Source organism: Girardinichthys multiradiatus, chromosome 21 (assembly GCF_021462225.1).
Source record: "Girardinichthys multiradiatus isolate DD_20200921_A chromosome 21, DD_fGirMul_XY1, whole genome shotgun sequence".
In the NCBI taxonomy this organism is placed as follows: domain Eukaryota; kingdom Metazoa; phylum Chordata; class Actinopteri; order Cyprinodontiformes; family Goodeidae; genus Girardinichthys; species Girardinichthys multiradiatus.
In genome coordinates, this window is record NC_061813.1 from 11,410,339 (window position 1) to 11,435,882 (window position 25,544).

General features: G+C 41.2%; 2 protein-coding genes across 5 annotated transcripts in view; both read left to right on the forward strand.

Annotated features, from left to right (window-relative positions):
• The window catches only part of ccny (cyclin Y), a 48,827-nt gene extending 38,872 nt beyond the window's left edge, over positions 1–9,955 (forward strand). For all 4 annotated transcript variants that reach the window (XM_047349804.1, XM_047349806.1, XM_047349805.1 and 1 more), the window contains 5 exons: positions 206–263; positions 567–686; positions 3,072–3,238; positions 5,104–5,266; positions 6,695–9,955. In XM_047349804.1, coding sequence (XP_047205760.1) covers positions 206–263; positions 567–686; positions 3,072–3,238; positions 5,104–5,266; positions 6,695–6,811 — 625 coding nt within the window. In that variant the 3' untranslated portion in view covers positions 6,812–9,955. The remainder of the gene's footprint in view (positions 1–205; positions 264–566; positions 687–3,071; positions 3,239–5,103; positions 5,267–6,694) is intronic.
• A 1,882-nt stretch (positions 9,956–11,837) lies between these two features.
• On the forward strand, positions 11,838–15,932 carry LOC124858368 (gap junction alpha-6 protein). Its single transcript, XM_047350388.1, has one exon. The coding sequence runs from the start codon at positions 12,518–12,520 to the stop codon at positions 13,703–13,705; it is 1,188 nt and encodes a 395-aa protein (XP_047206344.1). The 5' UTR covers positions 11,838–12,517; the 3' UTR covers positions 13,706–15,932.
• The last annotated feature ends 9,612 nt before the right edge of the window (positions 15,933–25,544 follow it).

Consider the following 25,544-nt stretch of genomic DNA (forward strand, 5'->3'; position numbering starts at 1 on the left):
TTTTCACAATTTAGACAGTTTCATCAATCTTGCTTGAAACATTTTAAGTGCTAACCCCCTACAATCTTTCTACATTTGGTCTGGTGTTTCATTTTTATTGTATTTTCTTAGGAATGAACTGCATATCAATACCAGCAAAGGGTTTATTAAATGGACAGATTGCTATTAAACTCAGGCTAATATTTTCCTCTCCTTTTCATTCCAGAGATGTCGACGGACGAATGTTGTTAGACATTTTTGATGAGAAGCTACATCCTCTTTCGGTACGGCCTCAGCTGAAGATAGACTTCCATTAGCTACAAAGCGTAGGGCTGTCAAGATGCATCAGCAAGACAAGCCGCAAATGAATACAAATGAATAAAATAGTAGGGAAATCTGTGTTGCCATCTGAGAATCCAGCTGGATCGTTCGTTTCTGTTTCCATCTGAGCGCATTTACAATGATTTACTCCTAAAATTAACTCAGCGTCTTTGTCAAATGCTTTCTCTATTCTCAAATAGAAAAAAAACGATGAGATGCAAATAGTTGCTTTTATAGTACTTGTCTATTTTTTTTTTTCTTTACAGAAGTCTGAGGTTCCTGCTGATTATGACAAATACGACCCTGAGCAGAAGCAGATCTACCGTTTTGTCAGGACGCTGTTCAGCGCAGCACAGCTCACGGCTGAGTGTGCTATTGTCACTTTGGTACGTATATATCTGAGTGTGCCAACTGTGTGCTGACACTAGGAGGAGTTGTTGCTTTCTGATTCTAATTCCTTTTACCTCTCCAACATAATGTGTGGCCATTTACTCCATTTCTCTATTTCTGGACCTCCACTTGAAATGCTCATCTGCCCAGACATAACCCCCACCCCCTACTTCATCAACACATGGCCTACATGCATGTCTCTGGAGACCTGGATTTTCTGGGGTTTAAGTTGCTCTCCTTCCTGACACATGTCTAAATGTGTGAACAGAGCTTTGGTTTCTATGAATAACTGGACTTATATCGGTGTCATGCTGTATCTGACTGTCTCGGTATCTGTTTCAGTCCATGTGGCAGTTAATAAAACATGTGTAATACTGACACTTGGATGGAAAAGACAGGCTGACATATGGTCTGCTTCCTCCATGCCTTCAGAGTAACACCTGGCAGACTACCCGTAATTGAGAGAGCAATAGGCTGCTGGTGGAGGGAAGGGACTACTGATTGAAGCTGTGGATCCTGTCCTTGCTTTGTAGTCATAACTCCATTGGGAAGGAGATTTAGGGGTTCAAGACAAAAAAATAAGAGGACCAGCAGGTCTGCAGGCAAATATGGACCGTATACAAATATTACCGTCAATTTCCTTCAATTGCATCAATACCCTTAAAAACCTTTCTGCATTTTGTGACTTTTTATGTTACCTAAGTAGTAAACAGAGTCCACATCAGTGTACCTTAAGCTCAGTATAAATCTGTTTTGTGAAGGTCTCAAAGGGTTGAGAGAGAACAAACAGCATCAAGAAGACCAAGGAACAGTTTTGCACTCCACAAACCTGGCCCTAATCAGAGAAGCAGCCAAGAGGCCTAACTCTGGAGGAGCTACAGCTCATGTTTTAGAAGCCATTCATGGGTTAAAATGGCCCAGTCAAGGTCCAGACCTAAATTCAGTCTGCGGCAGGATTTTGATTTGAGCTGTTTTGCAAAGAAAAATTAGCAAAATCTCTAGATCTGTAAATCTAGTAGATTGTACCCCAAAAGGCTTGCAGCTGTAATTGCAGTGAAAGCTGGATCTACAAAGTATTGACTCAGGGGGCCTGAATACATACACATGCCATACCTTTCCTTTCACTTTACAAACAGGCACTACTTTCTGTTGGTCCAATTCATAAAATGCCAACAGAATACACTGAACTATAAGGTCGTAACAACAAAAAGTGAAAAAGTTCAAGCTATATAAACAATGTGGCAATGCACTTTATGTAAGTTATGTTTTCTGCCAATATCAAATCCATTTTTAGCTAATGCACATAACTAATGTATTAATATTGTTGAATTTTCTGAAATGGATAAAAAAAGAATAAAAAATATTTTATTTGAGAATTGTTCTGACTTAATGATCAAAGTATTTTTTACTACTCAGATTTTATTAGTGCATCACTCTCGTATCAGTCACAGTGTTCAGTCATCTGTGCTCATTCTCATTAAAGATGGCTCCTGGTTGCCAAACAGTGTTTGTTTGTATGGTGAGCAAGGCAGCATGTGGTCTGGCTCTCGTTTTAAGGGGGCTTTCTTCAGTGGCTCCCGCCTGCTGCCAGGTCTGACCCACAACAGGCTCGGGCTCTCACCGCCTGCAGGCACAAAACCCAAACCCGCAGGATTGGTCTAATTAGCCACCTGAGCTGTTCTGCTCAGCAAGTCAGACATGACAGAAAATGGGCTATTGCAATTCTTGTTTTTCCAACCATTTGCTATCATTGTATGGGAGGTAAGAATAATCTTCCTGTTTAGATATTGGTAAATTGCCTCCTAAAAGGATAATTTTTTTTTGTTTGAATATCATAGTCTGCAATAATAACATTAAGAGAGATTGGAAAAATCCTAAATATTTAGTAAAATTGCAAAAGAAGACTGATATGAAATACTGTCATTGTTGGCTCATCTGTAAAAAATCTGTAATTTTTCCTTTAGCAAATAAATGCATCTTTTAAGTGTCTGTGTCTAAATCTTGATGCACCACTTCTTTAACTTTACAAAATTATTGGGGGATTCACTGAGTCAAGTTCAGGTGCCGGCAGGCCCTTTAGGAGCTGTGTAGACTGTGGGAAATCTGGAAACCAACTGAAGTGGGACAGGAACATAAACATGCAGAGCTTTGATTGGCATGGATATTTTATGAGGATGCTCCAGAATGCTTAATTTCATCAGCCTCTGACATCTTTGAGGAAGAGTCAGCAGGAGACTGTGAACCTCTGAAAAGGAGCAAAAGAGCTTTCAAAACAATCAAATGCCACGAGAGCAGAGAACTATTAAACCTAAAAACATGGTGGATCTGTGTGATTTAAAAAATAGAAATAAACGTAGACCTAAAAGCTTTCTTCATTTCAGGTTTATGTGGAGAGGCTCCTAACCTACGCTGAGATTGACATCTGCCCTGCCAATTGGAAGCGCATCGTGTTGGGAGCCATCCTCTTGGCTTCTAAGGTCTGGGACGACCAGGCCGTGTGGAATGTCGACTACTGCCAAATTCTTAAGGATATCGCAGTAGAGGACATGTAAGTCACTGAAAACACACAACCCATGCACTCCAACGGGCTTTAATTTCCAACTTCAAAGTATAACTTTGTAGGTTCACAATTTAAGATGTAAAAAACATGCCCTTGTTGTGGTTGATATTGAAGAAACTGATCACTTTGCGTTTTAGAGTCAAGAATTACCTCTGAAAGCTGTGGCATTTGAACATTCACATTTCATTTTATGTGAAAGGCCACAAAGTAGTTTATAAAGAACATTAGAACATGAATGTGTGATCTCTTAAAGAAACAAGACCTATGTTGTCTGATTCTTTTTGTGTTGTTTTTTTCTTTCAAAAGAGGCAGGAACAAAATTCAGCTAATTTATTTGGGCCTACTTGGTATCCAGCCAGAATAGCTGTTCATTATTAAGAGCAACATACTTGTAGCATAGGTAAAAAAAATTAATTAAATTTGTCAATTTAACAAATCTTTTCTCTAAATGTTTTGGTCATTTGGTTTGGGGCACATATCCAGTTCTTACATTTACACACCTACTTCCGCAATCTCTGCGTAGCGAATAGTGGTCGGCCATGTCTCGACAGACTTCCACTGGTACCAAACTCTACATTTTGAAAGATTTTTTATTTAATTTTTTTTGTGGCCCTAGTGGCCTTTATTTTTGTTCGTTTTTTTCGAAAGTGGGCAGACAAGAAGTAGGGTGTATAGAGGAGGAAGACATGCAGCACAGGTCTCCGGGGTCGGCACTTGACCCCGGGACAGCTGCATCGAGGACTGAAGCCTCCGTATATGGGCCACGCGCTCTATTTGGGATTTTTAGTTGTGGAAAAATAAACAATCATCACATTGAAGTAAAGTCATCGATGGAGAAGCAAGATATTTTTTTAGATAATTATTGCAATAATTCAAAATAGATATTACTTATGTACATATCAATCAGGTGGCTACACATCCTTGCTACATGGTTTTCTAACCCTAAAGAATCTTGGGAGAATTATCCTGAAGGTTCAAATGATGCTATAGACATGCTACCCCTGCAGTAACCTCTGACCTCTGCACATTCTGCTGAGCTGATGGCGGTCTATTCTCGTCTTTGGGCTGAAGTTTGTGAAGCAGTGACTGTAAACCTCCTGTCTGAGACTGACTCTAGACAACATTTGCTTCTGTTGCACTGTGAAGATAGGCAATTTGCCAGACAATTACTCAGAATGTGGTCAGAATTTCCCTTAGAAGACCAGTTTGATGCTGCAAATTCGTCCTCTGGAACCAAGCCTGCTGAATCTCCCTTTTTACCTGCTGACTGCTGGAAAATTATGAAGAACGTAGAGCAGGGAAATGCAAAAAGTAAACAGATTAACAGCAGCAAAGAGGGGGCTTCATCAGAAGAAAACGAAGAAGCATTATTAGGCAGAGTTTGGCAACAATGAAGTCTAAATTTAGCGGCATGCAAAGAAATGTGCGTGGGTGAGGAACAAAAACTAGGAAAGAGAGGTGGATAGAAGCTACGAAGTGAAAAGAATCGGTCACGACTAAGGAAAACCAGATAAAAGTTGCTGTCATCACCCCACAGAAGTGACCACAAAGCTAAGCTGTTGAGCAGCGCGTATGCATGACAAAAGCTTTATATGCAGTTGGGATTAATATTCCTTTTTACACACCACGCTCAGAGCTCTTGCTCAAATAGCATTCATTTTCAGTATTTGGAGAAGCTCATGTTCAAGGGATCTGGTGTACTATCAAAGTTATCAGTTCCGTCTAAGTCTGACTTCTGCCTTTTTTGAATGTCTTTGTAGGCAGAAAAGAAAGATGACTTGTTAAATGTCTTTTTAGTTACAACCAGAAGTTGTCCCTCACTAAACACATTTGGTTCCCTTTCTCTTCCAAAGGAATGAGCTGGAGCGTCAGTTCCTGGAGCTTCTGCAGTTTAACATCAACGTACCATCCAGCGTATATGCCAAGTATTACTTCGACCTGCGCTCCCTGGCTGAGGCCAACAACCTCAGCTTTCCCTTGGAACCCCTCAGCAGGGACAAGGCCCAGAAACTAGAGGTGAGCAGCCTTTAAAAATATTAAATAACACATATCAGAATCAGCTTTATTGCCAAGTTCGTGCATACAAACAAGGAATTTGACTCCGGTACACTTTGCTATTTGGGTTTTCTTTTTTTTTTAATGCGTTATAAGATATATTTATATATCTTATAACCTCTTATAACCTCTTTATATCCTTAAATATACATATATACAAAGGTGCATTTGCAACATCTGTATGCAGTTGTTTTGTACTCTATTGAATGTTCAACAGAGAAACAGCCTGGGGGAAGAAACTGTCTCTGTGGCGGCTGGTTTTAGTAAACATTGCTCTGTAGCGGCGGCCTGAAGGTAAAACTCTAAACAGTTTATGTGCAGGGTGTGTGGGGTCTGCAGAGATTTTTCCAGCTCTTTTTCTGACCCTAGACCTGTATAAGTCCTGGATGGAGGGAAGGTCAGCCCTGATTATTCTCTCTGCATTCCTGATTATTCGTTGCAGTCTGGACCTGTCCTGTTTTGTGGATGAGCCAAACCACACTGAGATGGATGAAGACAGGACAGACTGAATGATGGCAGTGTAGAAGATGACCAGCAGCTCCTGTGGAAGGTTGAACGTCTTGAGTTGCCTCAGGAAATACAGTCTCTGCTGGGCCTTCTTTCAAACAGTGTCTATGTGTGAAGACCATCTCAGGTCCTCAGAGATGGTGGTTCCTAAGAACCTGAAGTGGTCCACGGCCGATACAGTGTTGTCGAGGATGGTGAGGGGGGTGTATGGGGGTGGTGTTCTCCGAAAGCCCACCACCATTTCCAGAGTCTTGAGTGGGTTGAGTTCAAGGTAGTTCTGACTGCACCAGTGACCAGCCGATCCACCTGCTGTCTGTATGCAGACCTTAAATACTTATATAAAAACTGGAAAAAGCAGATTTTAATTTTTCTTTAAGAACCATATTGCAAGATCTAAGAGCAGCACTTCTTCATTTCTTAACTGTAACTTTTTCAAAAGGCTGCCAACCTTTCCAAAACCAGACATGTTGTAGAAAAATGTCCTTGCATATAGATTCTTATATTTATGTGCTTCCTCTGAGTCCAAATTGAAATACCTCACTGATACGGAAAGAAGGTACATTTGTTTTCACTCAGTAACATCTTCCACACCAAAGAATGTTGTTGTAGCACTTTCACTGATTGGAAAAAAGTATTAGATTTTTGAATTGCTGACCTGCTGGTCACCAGCTGATCAAACTGAAGATTGTCCGATTCCAGCTCACCAGACAATTCTTCTGTGCATCTCTATATGGAAGTATTCTGAGAAGCAGTGAAAGTTTTTTCTGTGGGAGCATGAAGTTATTTTCATGTTTGCTGCTCTAATAACACGGCTGGGTTTTTACCTGCATAGATGGATCTCATCTAAATGTTCATCATCATTTTTATTGTTTTGACTTGCAGGCCCTCTCACGGTTGTGTGATGATAAGTACAAGGACTTGAGGAAACTAGCCAAGAAACGATCAGTGAGTGCGGACAACCTGATGGTGGTGCGGTGGTGTCCAGCCATCATTTCCTAACACTGGTCACCTTCAGAGGAATAAATAGACCTTTGCCGTATTGTTGCCCTGAAAAGCAGGGAGACAAGCTGGGCGGCTGACTGGATGTGTGGGTCTGTCTGGAATATACACCCACACAACACACAAACCTCCACTCAGATTGGCACTTTTACAGGTGAGTTTGCCCTCTCTCTGGCTGTTGTACATAAAAGGTCCCACTGGCTGCCTGAATCAAACCAAACTGAGCTGAAAGATGCGGAATGATCTGCAGGAGGAAAGCAGGTGAATGAAGACGCATTGAGAGACTGAAGTTGAAAAAAATCTTCAGTAGCAAAACAAACTAGAGGAATAAGTGGCAAAAGTGTTTTAATAATTTTCTTTGAAGTTCAACTTGTATGTACATCTGATTAATGGAGGTTGATACATTCCTTTGATGTTAACATTCTGGTTCAGTTGGTTCCTGTACATCATCATTTTACACTTGCAATCTCCTCACTAAGTTTGTGCTTTCTTGGATTAGTTTTAGTATTCCCATCCAAACACAATCAGAAAAAACAGTAAATTCCATTATTTAGGTGAGAGCATAGGTGATATATTTTACACGACCACATATCATCAACGTAACCTTAATCCCCCCCCACCCCGAGTATTTATTACAACTGTGGCCATTTAACTGAATTGTCCAGACATTTCATTACACAACTAATCAGATCCGATTTTACCTCGAGTATTATTTTACAGGAAATGCTAATTCAACCACTATGTACAGAAATACTTCAAGCTCTATCAAATAAAGCAATATTCATTTCATCTCTGCTATTAGGAGGAAATATGATAAACCCCACATGTTCGGAAGAAGATTGCCTTGAAGATAAATGCGAGACATACTGTAGAGCTTATGTTGTGTCCACTGCCATTGTCCTGACACTTGGTGCCTGTAATTAACGCTAGTTAAACGCCTCTTCCCTCTCTCTCTCTCTCAGGACTAGAACAAATTTTTCTGATCCAATATTTTGTATGGTTCTTCCATCTTAAAAAGAAATGGCACAATACAGAATTTACATTTAATATGATTCCTTCCGGTTCCGTGGGTCTGATGAACACCAAATTGATTGAAAAAAGAAACAATGCAGATTAAAACACTGCCCAGAAAATTAGAGATTGTATAAATTTGCTGAATTGTTTTTGTACAGTGTAAATTAATTGCCAGTGTGAAATACCTTTAGACTAAAGGTATATTGTAAAAAAAAGCAGAAGGATGTCAGAAATATTTATGATATCCGTTTTTATGAGAGGGGGCTGCAAATAATCTATGTATGATTTTTGTGCTCCTGTGACAAATCAAGTAAAGAAAAAAGAAGTATTAAAATGAAAATGGGACACACCACTTTTTGTCTATCATGTTAACATTTCCATGACGGAAAGCAGTCACCTTTTAATGTGTTGCATTCTGTAAATTATATATTGATATCACAAAACAATTCAAGATCATTTTTCAATAGACAGTTTGAACCACAATACTAAATACATCTGGTTTCCATTTGAAGTAAAGATTATAGTTGTTTTTTGTTTTATACTGAGCCCTGAAACTGACAAAGATATGTAGTAAAGGTCATCATAAAAAAACGAAGATTTAATGCTGTACGTTACAAAAAAAACGAGTAATGTAAAGTTGCTATGCCTCCATTGAATTTAAAATTTCCCTACAATTTTCATCTTTTCCGCATTTTCTTTAAATTTACTCCCCTTTGCTTCTAGATATGGTTAACTAGCTAACTAGCTAGCAGTAAATCTTTAGCTTAACTTTTAAATGAACTTTGTTACTAATGTTTTGACCAATTACTTAGGAAAGTCAGATAAATAATGAGGGACAAAAAATGTTCCAGATTATTTGAGGGAACGATAAAAATCTTTGTTTGCACCCAACTATTTTATTGCATTTTATAATATAATTTTCATTAATATAATATCAATAATTTAATTTTTGTCAGTTTCAGAACTCCACAGCATTATTTGCTGGATACAAGCAAACAGTGTTGCTCTACAAAATGTTTCTTATTGTAACAGAGATACAAAAAAAAAAAAATAGGAAAGAAAGAGATCCTACAAAAATAATATAATTATTAGAGAATATTGATATTCGGAGAAACTTTTTCTTCTATTTGGTTTATACCAGTGCTTGTTTGCCTTATGATCAACTGGACTCTCATTCCTTCAAGACATTACTGATAAAATAACGTCAGCTGAAAATGTTTAAAACAATGTGCAAATGCCTGGCAAACTTTCTATTGCCTTTTTCTAAAAGAAAAAGGTCTGAAAGTTTCATTTTCAACTTGTATATCATTGTACTTCCCATTGGCAGCCTTCACCGCTGTATTTTAAGTTGCACTGTTTGTCAAACTAAGGAACCATGTCAGTTGTTCAGGTCTGTCACGCTGGCCTCCATGAGTTGGAAGGGAAGGAACTGAACTAAGGTCAAGGAGAAATGAAGGAAGATGCTTTTCAGTCTGTTGTGCTGACTCAGTCTGCTTGCACAATACCTGGATCAGGAGTCTACTCATTAAAGTTTCTGTAGGAAAATGATGTTACTAGAGTTCCTCAAACTGTCTTCAAAGAATGTATATCATATTTATTGTATGTGTGTGTACATACAGAGCAGCCCAGTGTTTTCAACACCAAGAGCTGTTGCCATGTGGTCCACTTTGGTGAGTTCGACCATGGGTAAAATACTGTCCTGACAGTGAAGACCAGGAGCGTGTGGCGCTTTGTTGGTTGGTTACTAGATGAGTGTCACAGCACTGAACTCTACCTCTGCATAGAGAGTTACCTTTTTTCTTTACTTTCATTCCTCTCTACTACAAATATTTTTGTGTTTGAGAAGCTCAGCTTTGATCATAATTTCCATGCTAACAGTCCACTACTGTATAAGAACTTTTTTATTTTATTACTGCTTTCTCATTGATGGACATTTTCAGAAAATTGTATTCTGTAATTTTATTTTGTGCATCTCAGTAAGTCTAATATGTTTTTATTCTTGTTCTCTATTGGCCATATAGGTTTTTTCTGTTTGTTCTGAATTGGGATTTCTATGTCCCCATTCCTCTTCTGAAGCAATGTTTAGGAAGAAAATATGGCAAGAATTAAAAAGTCAACTCTTGCAAAACATTCTGTGTGTCTTTATCTCTACCTTTTTTTTTTTTTGTTTAAATTAAATTTAACACCACGTAAAGACAAAGAGGGAACTGCAAAACAAACATGCCTGAAATAATCACGTTATGTCAAGTGCTCCTTACTTATGGCGTGGTTCAACTATGGGATTGTGTGCGTTTTTTCCCAGAACCATTTTATCATCTAGGCTGGTTTTGTGTGCGGCCCAACTTTATCAGGCGTTTCATAAAAGTAAAGCTGATCATGTTCTCCTGCTGGACTGCCCGTTTGAGTCTAGAATGCAATTAAAAATGATTAAATCAAACCAAAACAGCCTTAATCTCAGATTGTTTCATGTCAGTCATTTTTAAACACCCTGGACTGGTGCTCCAAACTGTGTGGAAATGTACTGAATGGATTTTAAATGAACTTGATCTTGACTCCCGACTGCGAGAAAGAAAAAAGCAGAGCTCTGTAATAATCCACAGATCTTTACTAATTAAAGCCTGTGAGATGTGTCTCGTAGGAGCTGTAACAACATAAACACAGGAGCTGCTGCTGAGGTGTCTCTGCTCTATTCAAACTTAAAATTGGTGGGTGCAGCACATGGTGTGGCGGTGGAGTGCCCAACCCATGTACAGAGGCTTTATTCTTTGGCACAGCTGTCCCTGGTTCAAGCACGACAACCTGTGCTGCATGTCTTCCCCCCCTCTTCAGCCCAATTCCTGTCTGCCTACTGTCAAAAACATTTTCAAAAACTAAAGGCCTCTAGCGCTGCAAAATAAATCTTTATATATCTCTGTATCTGAGAACATAAATGCTGAAATGTATTTTAACTTTACCAGTTAAGATCTCTCAAAAAGTCTTTGAGTTTACTCCATCTGTATCCAGCGAGACCCTGAAAGTTGAAGTGTGAGCTTCTTTTAATTAAATATTTCCACTATGGTGAGCTGATTTTATCAGTGTATTATAATACAAACTATTTAAAACACTGATAATCAGTCTGTCTACCTGGATTTAAATATTGTTTGCATACGAAAAGTATAGAGATGACTGAAGTAAATGATGATGTAATGTGATACGTGAGAAATGCTTTGCAACCCCCCACTATAGAGCTCCACCTTTACTTCAGGGTCCATCCAAGAGACCCAACCGTCCTCTCCGAGCAGGGCCAAACCTGCTATGGAGGGCTTGGATCCTTTTTTATAACCGCTGTAGTTTAAACTTGGTTATATTATTCCCTTCACTATTTTAATGGAGTAAACTATGTGAATATTTTAGTCCTAAAATAAATGTCTGCTTAATAATTGACTTTTCATTACCTATAGAAACCAAAAATTGCAGCAACGAATCATTTTGGTGATATTTTATGCAGCCCTGAAACTTCAAATTTAAGTCTTGTTCAGTATCATTTAGCTTCAGTTTAAATACATATAGTTTAAAATTTACTTTTGTCACCAATGAATTAGGAATAACCGAAAAAACATAGAAATCATAAACAGTGTGGGATAAAAAAGTTTTCTTTTTACCCAACTATTGTATTCGTGTATCTATTATAAAATGATTCTTTTGTCAGTTTTAGGACTCTGCAAGTTCTCCCATCATTGAGACATTGTGTTTCAAATGTTGGTACTTTTATTTCCTATACTGTTTTTGTGGAGTGAACAAAGTAAATCCGCTGGTCCTAATACGAGCTCTCATCTGATTACTAATTAACTATACCTGGTTCCCTGAACAAACTATAAGAAGAAGCAGCAATAAATCTTCTCCCCCCATAAACTAGCATCACCTGTGGCAAACAATTTATAACCTGCCTCGATTTCATGAGGAAGATTCCACAGTCTGCATACCTGTATGTCCTGTTACTGACTGATACAGCAGCAAGCTCCTCTAGGATTATGAACCAGTCAGTGAGAGCACGCTTGTCGTTGTCCTCGAGAATTAAGGAGCACAATGTGGAATGAGTAAGCCATGAGGCTTGTTGCAAGGATGACCAGCATCACGAAAATATCTCTGCAATGCCAGGACGGCAATGTGCTTCTGGAAATGCGTTAAGAATAGACCGACAATCGAGTGTGTTCCTGTCTTCTGTTGTCTGAGGACAGATGGTTGGCTGCAGATGAAGAGGTAAGACGGACTACTCTATTTGATCTGTCAAACTTTTTTTGGAGTTGGTCTGGAAGAATTTTAACCCAAAGGACTGAGTACATGCTCCGTCTGGCTACTATGACCATTGGCAGAAACACTGGAGGTGGAAAAAGGATGAGTTGAAAGATGTAGTGAAGTGCTACCTGCAGGGTTTTTTTTTTTTAGACTTTATTCAGCAACAACAAAACCGGGAGAATTTTTCAAGCTTTAAGCACAGTAAACATGGTGGGATCAAGTGTCTCCGAGGTCCTCTTTATCTCTGTCAATCGCAGCATCACTTTGATGGGTGAGTAGGTCTCTGTTCTCTTTATAGTATAACAATTTTTAGCCTGAAATAAAGTAATATCAAATTACTATTTTCAGAGGGCTCATGTTCCTTCTCATGTTAGTGTTTGATTTATTTATTTAACAGGAAAGGTGTGGCTCATTGTAATGATCTTTCTCCGGGTTATGATCCTCCTCTGTGCCGGTTACCCTCTCTACCGGGACGAACAGGAGAGATTCATCTGCAACACCATCCAACCTGGTTGTGCCAATGTCTGCTATGACCTATTCTCTCCTGTCTCCCTCTTCCGTTTCTGGCTGGTGCAGGTTGCCACCTTGTGTCTGCCTTACATCATCTTCGTCATCTACGTGGTCCATAAGGTGTCAAACGCCCTCTCAGTGGCTTTGAACTCAACTGGACATGCTAAAAATGTTCAGTTGTTTAGGGTCCACAAGGAGCAGTTTAACAAGATGTGTGTGAACAAGGTGCCAGTGGTGGTTGAGCAGAATGGAGGGCTCCGGGGCTTCACGGGAGCCTACATCCTCCATCTGCTGTTCAGGACGCTGTTGGAAGCAGGCTTTGGGGCAGCTCATTATTACATGTTTGGTTTCTACGTCCCCAGGAGGTTTCTGTGCCAGCATGCTCCGTGCACCACCCAGGTGGACTGCTACATCTCCAGGCCCACCGAGAAGACAGTGATGCTTAACTTTATCCTCGCTGTGGCTGCTCTGTCCTTTTTCCTCAATGTTCTGGATTTCATTTGGGCCATCAAACGATCTCTGAAACACAACACCAAGAGGAAGATGACAATTGAGAAAATATTTGAGGAAGAGCACTGCTTCTTCTCAACTGATGTGGCATCCACAGGCACAGATCCAAACACATCTACCCAACAAGATCTAGAGGCCCAACTTGGGAAAACAGAACGTTTCAGGAAGAGGCATGGGAGCAAAAGCTCTTGTGGAGGAGGGAAACTTTATTCAGGTCAGGAGTCATCCACCCTAGAGCATTGCTCTCACCAATGCTCCTCAGGACCTCCATACTGTAACAGTGGTAACAATGACATCTTGATCTCTCAAGAAGAGGTTCTGGAGAGAAATGGCAGCGAGGTTGCCCTCTGCCCGCAGGAGACAGCAGGGACACCAAGATCCATTAGAGTTTGCAAACGTAGCAGACTTAAACCTCCACCTCCACCCAGGCTGGACCTCAGCCTACCCACTGGGGAACTGGTAACCCCAGCAACGACAGCAGTCTGTACCAGGAGGGTGGGTCAGTATTCACTGTTTGAACTGGGAAATGGGGCTGAACTTCAAACAAGTGAAGGCGGGCAGGAGAAAAGATCAGAGTGGGTCTGAGTTTTAGGCATGCATTGCGGTGGTTCCCATTACTAGTGTTTCTCTCTACCTCATTTGTTTTAATCCAGGCTGCTGTGTAGTTTGAGAATTTAAAATGGAAACACAATCCCCAGGCACATTAGACATAATACATCATAATTAGAGATGCACCAATCACATGGCTTATACCATCAGGGTTTCTGAAAAGCTCTGGTCTGCTGAAACTGATTTGAGTCAATTCCAATTTGTCTTGACAAACTATAATAGCATTTAAATTATTTAATTCTACCATTCTTGCCTTGAGGAAGCATAATTGTGTGTATTGGGAGCAGAGATGTCACACTGAGTGTGTGAAAGAGCAGAGGGACCCACCAAGCTTAAAATCAATCTATTGGTGCAGCTCTAATCATAATCCATGCTGTTCCTTTTTTTATTCGCTCTTTCCTATAGGGCACTTGCTAAGTGACGAAAAAGTCCCCCATCTTCTGAATCAAAGTTAGGAATGACACAACAGTTTCCAATAAAGTGTCCTTGAGCGAGTGCTCTCCTTGAAAAAACTTTAGTGCAGCGCACCTGTTGGTTTCCATGTGGGTTTTATCCCCACCTCCACCAACACTGTCCACAACAAAGGCAAGTTTTGACCTGGCCTCTGTACGCCACCCCCACTGAAATCCTTTTTTATGTTTCCGACATAATTAGCCCTGCTTTTGAGCGTGGATCAGTGGGGTCAAAGTGGAAAGGAGCTGCCTCTGGCCAGGGTCAGAGGGTTGAACTAAAATGAGAGACAATGCTGTTACCCAGACCATAGAAGCGAAGGGCACTATGAAGGCCCCTAAAGCTGACATAAAGTTGATCACCAAGTAATTATGCTCCCCAGTAGGGGCCCTTTATTTATGGAGACAGCTTGTCACTCTATTTCAGGGCCGCTCGGAGCTCAGGAGGAATACAAACCTCAGCACTCTTCCACATTGAAATAGAGCCCAGAACAGAGGAGTGCTAAATGTTGCCCTGCAGGAACTCTGCACTCTGCTTTGACTGCAGCTTTAGTTTTAACTTGATCAAAGTTTAAATTAATATGGCACTAACATCCCACAGTGACACATGCCTGTTATTAATGGTATGATGTGTTGCTTTGTTTGCACAACCAGTGAAACCACTTTAAAATGATTTACACAAAATGAGTAAAATAAATCATTGGCATCGCTGTCTGAGTTGCGGTGTAGCTGAGGGGCTTATCTTGGTGTAAAGAGATAGCTCTTGATCTTGTTCTTGTGGTCTTTTTGACGATGACAACAAAACCTTCCAGATTCGTATCTTGGATTGGTACAGAGAGCTGCACCCTGACTGTGAAATGACTTTTTACCTCAGATGAATGCATATGCGATAAATATTATTCTACTTTCTTCCACCAAAGGTCTGTAATTTATACTTTTGATGTTCAGCTGGGCTGATGTTTAATCTAAAATAGGTGAAAAACGTCTTAAGTGCTTAACATTGTTATGCTTAAGAAACCCCACTAAAGGCTTAGGATATTATGCTCACTTTACATCAATTTCCATTATGTTGTTCCAATTTACATAGCTTAAGTATAAACAGTGCCTGGCAAAGATAACACCCTAGAACGTTTCTACATTTTGTCATGTTACAATCACAAACTGCAAGACATTTTTTTGGGATTTTATGTGAAAGACCAACAGAAAATGGTGTATGATTGTGAAGTAGAAGATAAACAGATGCATGGTTTTCAAAATGTTTCATCTAGCACCCCTCAGTCAATACTTTGTAAAAACACATTTCGCTGCAATTACAGTGTGAGGTCTTTTGGGGCATTTGGACATCTAGAGACATAGATTGGATGCAGAGCAACAGACATCTTAATGTTGTGCCATGGATTCTCAGTTGGATTAAGGCCTAAACTTTGACTGGGTCACATCAATATGCTTCCTGCACCATTGTAGCTCTGGTTGTATGTAGGGTTGTTGTGCTCCTGGAAGGTGAACCTCATTCATAGTGTCTTAACAGTTTCATTGCTTATAATGAGCTATCCTGTCCCTGCTGAAGAAAAGCATGCCCACAGCATGATGCAGCCACCGTGTATGACTGTGGGAATCTTGTGTTCAGAATGATGTTCTGTGTTATCTGTTTTCTGATTACATGACAGGCAATTGGTTGCATTGGATTTCACTTTAAGGTATCACAAAGAACACAAATGTACAGGTCCTTCTCAAACTATTAGCATATTGTGATAAAGTTCATTATTTTCCATAATGTCATGATGAAAATTTAACATTCATATATTTTAGATTCATTGCACACTAACTGAAATATTTCAGGTCTTTTATTGTCTTAATACGGATGATTTTGGCATACAGCTCATGAAAACCCAAAATTCCTATCTCACAAAATTTGCATATCATTAAAAGGGTCTCTAAACGAGCTATGAACCTAATCATCTGAATCAACAAGTTAACTCTAAACACCTGCAAAAGATTCCTGAGGCCTTTAAAACTCCCAGCCTGGTTCATCACTCAAAACCCCAATCATGGGTAAGACTGCTGACCTGACTGCTGTCCAGAAGGCCACTATTGACACCCTCAAGCAAGAGGGTAAGACACAGAAAGAAATTTCTGAACGAATAGGCTGTTCCCAGAGTGCTGTATCAAGGCACCTCAGTGGGAAGTCTGTGGGAAGGAAAAAGTGTGGCAGAAAACGCTGCACAACGAGAAGAGGTGACCGGACCCTGAGGAAGATTGTGGAGAAGGGCCGATTCCAGACCTTGGGGGACCTGCGGAAGCAGTGGACTGAGTCTGGAGTAGAAACATCCAGAGCCACCGTGCACAGGCGTGTGCAGGAAATGGGCTACAGGTGCCGCATTCCCCAGACCTGGGCTACAGAGAAGCAGCACTGGACTGTTGCTCAGTGGTCCAAAGTACTTTTTTCGGATGAAAGCAAATTCTGCATGTCATTCGGAAATCAAGGTGCCAGAGTCTGGAGGAAGACTGGGGAGAAGGAAATGCCAAAATGCCAGAAGTCCAGTGTCAAGTACCCACAGTCAGTGATGGTCTGGGGTGCCGTGTCAGCTGCTGGTGTTGGTCCACTGTGTTTTATCAAGGGCAGGGTCAATGCAGCTAGCTATCAGGAGATTTTGGAGCACTTCATGCTTCCATCTGCTGAAAAGCGTTATGGAGATGAAGATTTCATTTTTCAGCACGACCTGGCACCTGCTCACTGTGCCAAAACCACTGGTAAATGGTTTACTGACCATGGTATCACTGTGCTCAATTGGCTTGCCAACTCTCCTGACCTGAACCCCATAGAGAATCTGTGGGATATTGTGAAGAGAACGTTGAGAGACTCAAGACCCAACACTCTGGATGAGCTAAAGGCTGCTATCGAAGCATCCTGGGCCTCCATAAGACCTCAGCAGTGCCACAGGCTGATTGCCTCCATGCCACGCCGCATTGAAGCAGTCATTTCTGCCAAAGGATTCCCGACCAAGTATTGAGTGCATAACTGTACATGATTATTTGAAGGTTGACGTTTTTTGTATTAAAAACACTTTTATTTTATTGGTCGGATGAAATATGCTAATTTTGTGAGATAGGAATTTTGGGTTTTCATGAGCTGTATGCCAAAATCATCCGTATTAAGACAATAAAAGACCTGAAATATTTCAGTTAGTGTGCAATGAATCTAAAATATATGAATGAATTTCAGAATTTAATTTGCAGAACATTTTGGAACATATTTATATTCTTTTACTACTTTCTGTTGGTTTATAACATAAAAAACAATATATTGCATTACAATAGATTGCGGTTGTAACATGGAAAAATATAAATAATCAAAAGTTCAATCGGTGTGAATATGTTTCCAAGGCATTATAATGAAACATAAATAAGGAAATATGCCGATAAAGTTTCAATCTAGGGCGTGGCAGTGGCATAGGTTGGAGCCCTGGCCTGTTGACCTTTGCTGTATGTCTACCACTCTCTCTTCACCCCATTTCTTGTCAATCACCTTACAAAATAAAGGCCACTAGTGCCACAAAATTAAAACAGTTCAATCTAATGTCAAATACAATAATTGACAGTTTTTTTTATTTCATAGTCTTTGTTTATTTTTTTTACTCTTATATTTCTGTGTGGAACAGTCCCAGCTTTTTATCTCCAGTTCTGAACCATACACACTTATGATGGATGCGATCTTTTTACTTTTAGGTCTCCTTTTTCAGGCATTTTGTGTTGTACGAACTGCTTCTTTAACACTGGTATTTTGAAACTCTGCTGCCCTCTAGTGACACAGAATGATAAATGCAGCCTCGTGTTGAATTCCTCACCTAAAATGAAACTGTCTGGTACTGAGATGATGAAAACATTGTGATGTGTTTTTTTCCCCCTCTCTGTTTATTCTCTGCTGTAGCTCGGTTTAACTGATGTTTCAAAAGCAGCTTTGGTTTTAAATTTTGTAAGATCTGCCTGACTCAAGCAGTGACTGTCAGTAGTAGAAGTACTGCTTTGTAGTCAGCGTTTAGGGTTTTAAAAGCAATCATTTGAAGAATTTCTCTCTCTTTTTTTTAATCATTGTATCCAATAAAAGCTTTTCTTTTTATGTTCAACTATGTTTCCCGAAGATCTCCATTTTTTTAACCACACATGCAAAGTTGCTTCAGCTTGGTGAAGGACATAAACATATGGCAGTTTTAGCACTTTCCCTAAATTGAGGAATTGATGCAGAATTGGAGCTAATCCAGCAGTTATCATTTGTGTCTACCAATGCTTCAAGACGGCTTTGTTCACAACGCTTCTGAGATTTTGTTTTTGGACAATGGGAGCACCTCATTTAGCGCCCTCACAGAGAAAGGTAAAAAAAGAGTCAAAGTAAAACGTGTTCAACCTTTACAGAAATTATGTCTGCAGTTCAGCAAGAGTTTTATCATGCTTTAAAGTATCAAAGCACAAAAAGCTATTGACCAACGGAAAGCTCCGCTGGATGACAGCATTAGCTGAAGATCTGACTAAAAGTGTAGTTGGGGGAAGTTTCTGTAAGCAATAATCATCAAAATTACAAGCCCTTATTGCATGACATTAAATCACAGTAAATGTTTCCTGTTTTAGGTCAGTTAGGATTGCGGCAATTATTTCTATTTGCTAAATGCCAGAAAAAATTGATTACCGTGCATTTAAACAAATTGGGGAAGCTCTGAGGATGATGTCATGGCTTTGTGGGCCTCTGATAGGTTAAATAACAGCATTTGAGTTATCTGGAGGCACACATGTCGGTGCATTTCACAGCAACACCTCGGAAGCACTGCTTCCTTGGATAACATCTGAGAAAAATCTAAAATAAATCAGGAAGAAGATTTTGGACCTCCACAAGTATGTTTCATTGTTGGGCACAATTGTCAGATGCCTGAAGGTGCCATGTTTATATCATTAGACTATTCCCCTTCTTTGTCAGACAAAAACCTTGTATGTCCAAAAATAGAACTTCTTAGAAGATTTTGTTTTTTAAATGTACCTATTCCAAAACATGCCTACAACGGGGAAAGGGTTTACAGTAAGAAAAATCAAAGATTGAACTATTTGGGGACAGAGACAAGAAGAACACTGTACCAACTGTCAAGCATAGTGGTGACAGCATCATGCTGTGCAGTGGTTTGGGTGTGTGTGGCACTGGTGCATTCCACTGACCACATTCACTCTCTCTGCTACATTCTCATACTACTCTCCAATTTTGCGTTATTTGCTATTATTTCAGCTTTTAACTTTTTGGCTCTATGTTTAACTGTACTGGGACCAAATAATGGCCCAGGCATTTCTGTCATGGCAGCCCACCATGATTATTAATATGATATGTGAAAACACATGACATACTATAGGACATATGCGCAAATTATGCTGTGTTAAAAATGAAAAATAAAGCACAATAGCCTACATAAAAGACAGTAACCATGTTAAAAACATCCTACAGTGAGACAAAATATCCATGTTAAATAAAATGGTGCCACATTAAAGTAGAAAAAAAACAAAAAGAGAATGTGTGAATGAAAAAGAAATGTAGAGCCCATTGACCCAGTTTTAAAGCCCTTCAGCTGGCACCCTGTATCCCAGAAAATAGACTTTAAAACACTCCTGCTGGTTTATAAATGACTAAATAGCAGATTTGCTGTCAGTGTATCAACCTCCCACACTACTCAGGTGTTCTGGTACAGGTCTTCTCTGAATCCTTAGAACCACTACCAAAAATGGAGAAGAATATACAACTGGATTGGTACTTGATTTGATATCCGTCTGTTTTGATTCTATTGAATTGATTTTGCAAAGTGCCTTGAAACAGCATGTTGTGATTTGGCGCTAGAGAAATAAACTGTATTGAAATTCCAAGAAGACTACAAGTGCTGAAATGCTGAGTTCTTCAAATCAAGGTTAAAAACCCGTTTGTTTAAAGCTGCCTTTGACTATTTTATTTAAACTGTTCACTGAAACATCATTAGTTTTAGTCTGTAGTCCAACTTTTTTCCCTGCCTTTAATGTGCCACAGCAATGTACTTTTTAAATATTTTTGTTTCTTTCCCTATGTTTTATTCATGTATAGCACTTTGAATTGCCTTGTCGTTGAAATGTGTTATACGAATAAACTTGCCTTGAGAGATGCAGACAAAGAAAATAAAGAGAAGAGATCAGTTAAAGTATAGTTTATGTAAGCTGTAGGTGAACAGAGAGATAATGGTTTATTTTGTATCTACACATGCTGACACAAAAGCTACATGCACCTTGGTGCTCTGAAGGAGACAGAGGTGAGGTCAGACAGATTTATCTGATACTGTGGGAAATGATAGAGCAAAATGGCCTTTTTAACTGCCCTTAAGATTTTGATCAGGATTGTGTATATATTACCAATTTCCTGAATGTGTTATTTTGAAATACTGTTATTTCATTATTTGTCAAATATTTCATTATTTGAAAGTAATAGCTAGATGGTTAAAACCTGGACACAATTAGCTGTTCCAACAGGAAAACGACCAAAACGAGCTAACATAAAGCTTCTGGAGTGACCTCCATAAAACCCGCCAATGTGCAACATGCTATTGATATTCAACTAAGTGTAAATGGAGTGTGTGCATATAATTGGATCTATTTGTTTAGTTTTGACTCTGTTTAGATTCCAGAAAATTCATAATAAATTCAAACCTGTGTTCATACACTGATACTAGAGGCACCTTGGGGTTAAATGGGATGTCCACCTGCTAATTGACTTGGGGTCAGCTGGAATCAAACTCACAACTTTTGAATAACAAAAATGACTACTATGTTTGAAAGAGAACACATCATTTTCATCATTGATTTGTTTCATTTTTTCATTAATTTTGTTTCAAGAATACTGGCTAGCAGTAGAAATAGAAAGTGGTTCTCTCTAATAGTGTGTCATATGTGACCTTCAGTATGATTTAGAGCATTAAAGGAGAACCTCACCAATTTTACACATTAAAGTCAATTATTTGTTGCTGGGGAGCCGAACAGTTTGTTTAGTTGACCGAAAGACTGAAGACAGAGACAGAACAAAAACACAATGTGTAAACGTAGCGTTGAAAAGACCACATCACTGATCATTTATCATGCTGGATTGTTCTGCTCAATATTCATCCATTATTAGCCCTGTGACATTATATCCATCATCGGTGCAGAGCGCAGGGCTGTTTTGTTGGGATGGAGGTCTGCTCAGCACGCCCATACCGGACCAAATCTGGGAAAACAGCCGGCGCTTCAGATGAAAGAAGTTACCCCTTTTATGTCCATGTCAGTCAGTCAGTGAAAAACTAAAGGAACACTGTGTTCCACTCCTGCTGGGTTTGTGTGTATATCTGGGGGGGTGTGTGTGTGTGCGGGATGAGACAGCAGGGCTGCTACTAAACCACAGAGTGGGGGCCACTTACTTAATCAGTGCTAAATCCAAAACGATCCCCTTTTATTTTAAAACACCATGACTTACACTAAGTTACTCACACTGTATGTCCTTTTCATGTAGCATCTATGACAACATGTTTTCAAATCAAAACGGTGACGAAAGGAATGATCTAAATGTTCTGTATAGATTGGCTTTAATCTGAAAACCTTATTGCAACAAGTCAGATGACTCATATGTCTCAAAGAAACCACAACACTTCGCAGATCCCTTTTACTTTCCAACGTCTGGTGTCTCTAATGGTCAAATGGGAATAATAATATTGAGTAAGAGGTCAGAAAGTTCAACATTAATCTAAATGGGTCCCTGAAAACCTGAGGTTAGTGTCATGGTTTTTGGATAGAAGAGAGGAGCAATGGAAAGTTCAATCTTTTACTTCCATTCTAAACACTAACTTTAAATATCCTTACCTCTGGAACCGTTTTACATTACAACCATAAACTTTGATGTATTTTATCAATATTTAATTTGATAAGACAACACAGTCATGTATAACTGTGGAATGGAAGATGGCGCCGCAGATGGTCGCCTCGGCGTGTTGGTGCGCATTGTTTTGTGCTTTAAAAAGGTCTTCTGTGATGGTACCCGGAACTCTCTCACCAGAGAAGAACTCATGAACATCAGGGCTACTACACCAGAGGAGTTATTTCCCACTTTTCTGCCTACTGCTCTGGAATTTTTGGACATTCTGGTCAAAGGTGCGCTCACCTTTACTCACCTTTGTTCACGAGGTGAAACGCCGGAAGAGAGGGAAACGGGCTGGGGTGCTGGTACGTCTTTGCCAGCGTGGACTACGAACACCGTTACCTGGAATATTTCTCTCTAACTCACTTCCCAACAAAATGGAGGAACTACAACTGCTGTTGGGGAAAAACAGGGACTTTTATTCATCGGCAGTTTTGTGCTTCACGGAGACGTGGCTGTGTGGATTAATACCGGACTCCGCGCTGCAGCTGGCAGGATTCCAGCTCTACAGAGCGGACAGAGACACGGAACTCTCCGGCAAAGCGAAAGGTGGAGGAATCTGTTTTTACCTCAACAGTGGTTGGTGCAACGACGTGACAGTGATTCAGCAGCACTGTTCTCCAGACCTGGAATCCTTCATCATAAACTGTAAGCCTTTCTATTCCCCCCGTGAGTTCGCTTCGTTCATCCTGGTCGGTGTTTACATCCCACCGCAAGCTAACGTGCAGGTCGCACAGCGCATGCGCCGACCAGATACTGAGTGTGGAGCGGACCAACCCGGACTCCTTAGTTATCGTCGTTGGCGACTTTAACAAAGGTAATCTGACCCACGAACTCCCCAAATATAGACAGTTTATAAAATGTCCGACCAGAGAGGACAACATTCTGGATCACTGTTACACCACCATCAGAGACGCTTATCACGCCGTCCCACGTGCTGCACTGGGCCAATCCGACCACATCATGGTCCACCTGATTCCTGCATACAGGCAGAAACTAAAGCTCTGCAAACCTGTTGTGAGGACGACAAGGAAGTGGAGCAGTGAGGCTGTGGAGAATCTCCAGGCGTGTTTAGGCTGTACAGACTGGGATGTGTTCAGGACTACTACCAACAGTCTGGACGAGTACACAGAGGCTGTGACTTCCTACATCAGCTTCTGTGAGGACAGCTGTGTACCATCATGCACCAGGGTGAGTTACAACAACGACAAACCCTGGTTCACAGCTAAACTCAGAAGGTTAAGACTGGATAAGGAAGAGGCCTTCAGGAGTGGGGACAAAGACATATACAGAGAGGCCAAGTACAAGTTTGGCAAGGCAGTGAAAGAGGCCAAACGACTGTACTCTGAGAAGCTCCAAAACCAGTTCTCAGCCAACGACTCTGCGTCTGTCTGGAAAGGGCTCAAGCAAATCACCAACAATAAACCGAAAGCCCCCCACTCCATCAACGACCGACGCCTCGCCAACGACCTGAACGAGTTCTACTGCCGCTTTGAAAGACAAAGGGACAGTCCTGCAACCATCCCACACGACGCCCCCCAACAGCTGCAGCCACAATCCACCACCCCCACCTCCCCAACCTCAAGAGGGGCCTTGGCACCTCCAACCCCCACCCTGAAGTTCCCCCCCACCAGCCCCCTACCCACGCCAAGGACGGCTCTTTCCATCCAGGAGAGGGACGTCAACAAACTCTTCAGGAGACAGAACCCCCGGAAAGCTGCTGGTCCGGATTCTGTCTCACCAGCCAGCCTGAAGCACTGCGCTGATCAGCTGTCTCCAGTCTTCACAGACATTTTTAACACCTCACTGGAGACATGTCATGTGCCAGCCTGCTTCAAGTCCTCCACCATCGTCCCTGTTCCCAAGAAGCCAAGGACCACAGGGCTTAATGACTTCAGACCCGTCGCCCTGACCTCTGTGGTGATGAAGTCCTTTGAGCGCCTTGTGCTCTCACACCTAAAAGACATCACCGACCCCCTCCTGGACCCCCTGCAGTTTGCCTACAGAGCCAACAGGTCTGTAGATGATGCAGTCAACCTAGCCCTTCACTTCCTTCTCCGGCACCTGGACTCCACAGGAACCTACGCCAGGATCCTGTTTGTGGATTTCAGCTCTGCCTTCAACACCATCGTCCCAGTTCTGCTACAGGAGAAGCTCTCCCAGCTGAGTGTGCCCGACTCCACCTGCAGGTGGATCACTGACTTCCTGTCTGACAGGAAGCAGCGCGTGAGGCTGGGGAAGCACGTCTCTGACTCCCTGACCATCAGCACCGGTTCCCCCCAAGGCTGTGTTCTCTCTCCTCTGCTCTTCTCCCTGTACACCAACAGCTGCACCTCCAGTCACCAGTCTGTCAAGCTTCTGAAGTTTGCGGACGACACCACCCTGATCGGACTCATCTCTGATGGTGATGAGTCTGCGTACAGATGGGAGGTGGACAATCTGTTGGACTGGTGCAGCCAGAACAGCCTTGAGCTCAACGCTCTAAAGACAGTGGAGATGGTTGTGAACTTCAGGCAGAACCCAGCCCCACCTGCCCCCATCACCCTCTGTGACTCCACAATTGACACTGTGGAATCTTTCCGCTTCCTGGGAACCATCATCTCCCAGGATCTCAAGTGGGAGCCAAACATCAGCTCCCTCATCAAGAAAGCCCAGCAGAGGATGTTCTTCCTGCGGCAGCTGAAGAAATTCAACCTGCCAAAGACTATGATGGTGCACTTCTACACAGCCATCATTGAGTCCATCCTCACCTCCTCCATCACCATCTGGTACGCCGCTGCTACAGCCAAGGATAAGGGCAGGCTGCAGCGTGTCATTCGGTCTGCTGAGAAGGTGATTGGCTGCAGTCTACTGTCGCTCCAGGAACTGTACACCTCCAGGACCCTGAAGCGGGCAGTGAAGATTCTGGCTGATCCCTCCCACCCCGGTCACAGACTCTTTGAGACTCTCCCCTCTGGCAGGAGGCTGCGGTCCATCCGGACCAAAACCTCACGCCACAAGAACAGTTTTTTTCCCATCTGCCACCAGCCTGGTTAACAAAGCCCGGAAACCACCCTGACACTCTCCCTTTCCCCCACACCCCCCATTTTTTTGCTGACAGGACACCTGTAACCTGTAACTCTATGTGTTACATTAACGCTCAGCTTGGACTCCTGCCATACTTGCACTGCCATACTTGCACAATGATCACCTGCACTGTTGTATTGCTCTGGCATCTTATACTGCTCTATATTTACTCTCACTCACTTAAAACTGTGCACATATATTTATATTATATTGTAGATATGTTTATACTGTTTAATTTGTACTGTATTGCACCGACTACACCAAAACAAATTCCTTGTATGTCCAAAGACGTACTTGGCAATAAAGCTTTTCTGATTCTGATTCTGAAAATAAGTGGCTTTCAAATTCACTTATCTAAAAAGCC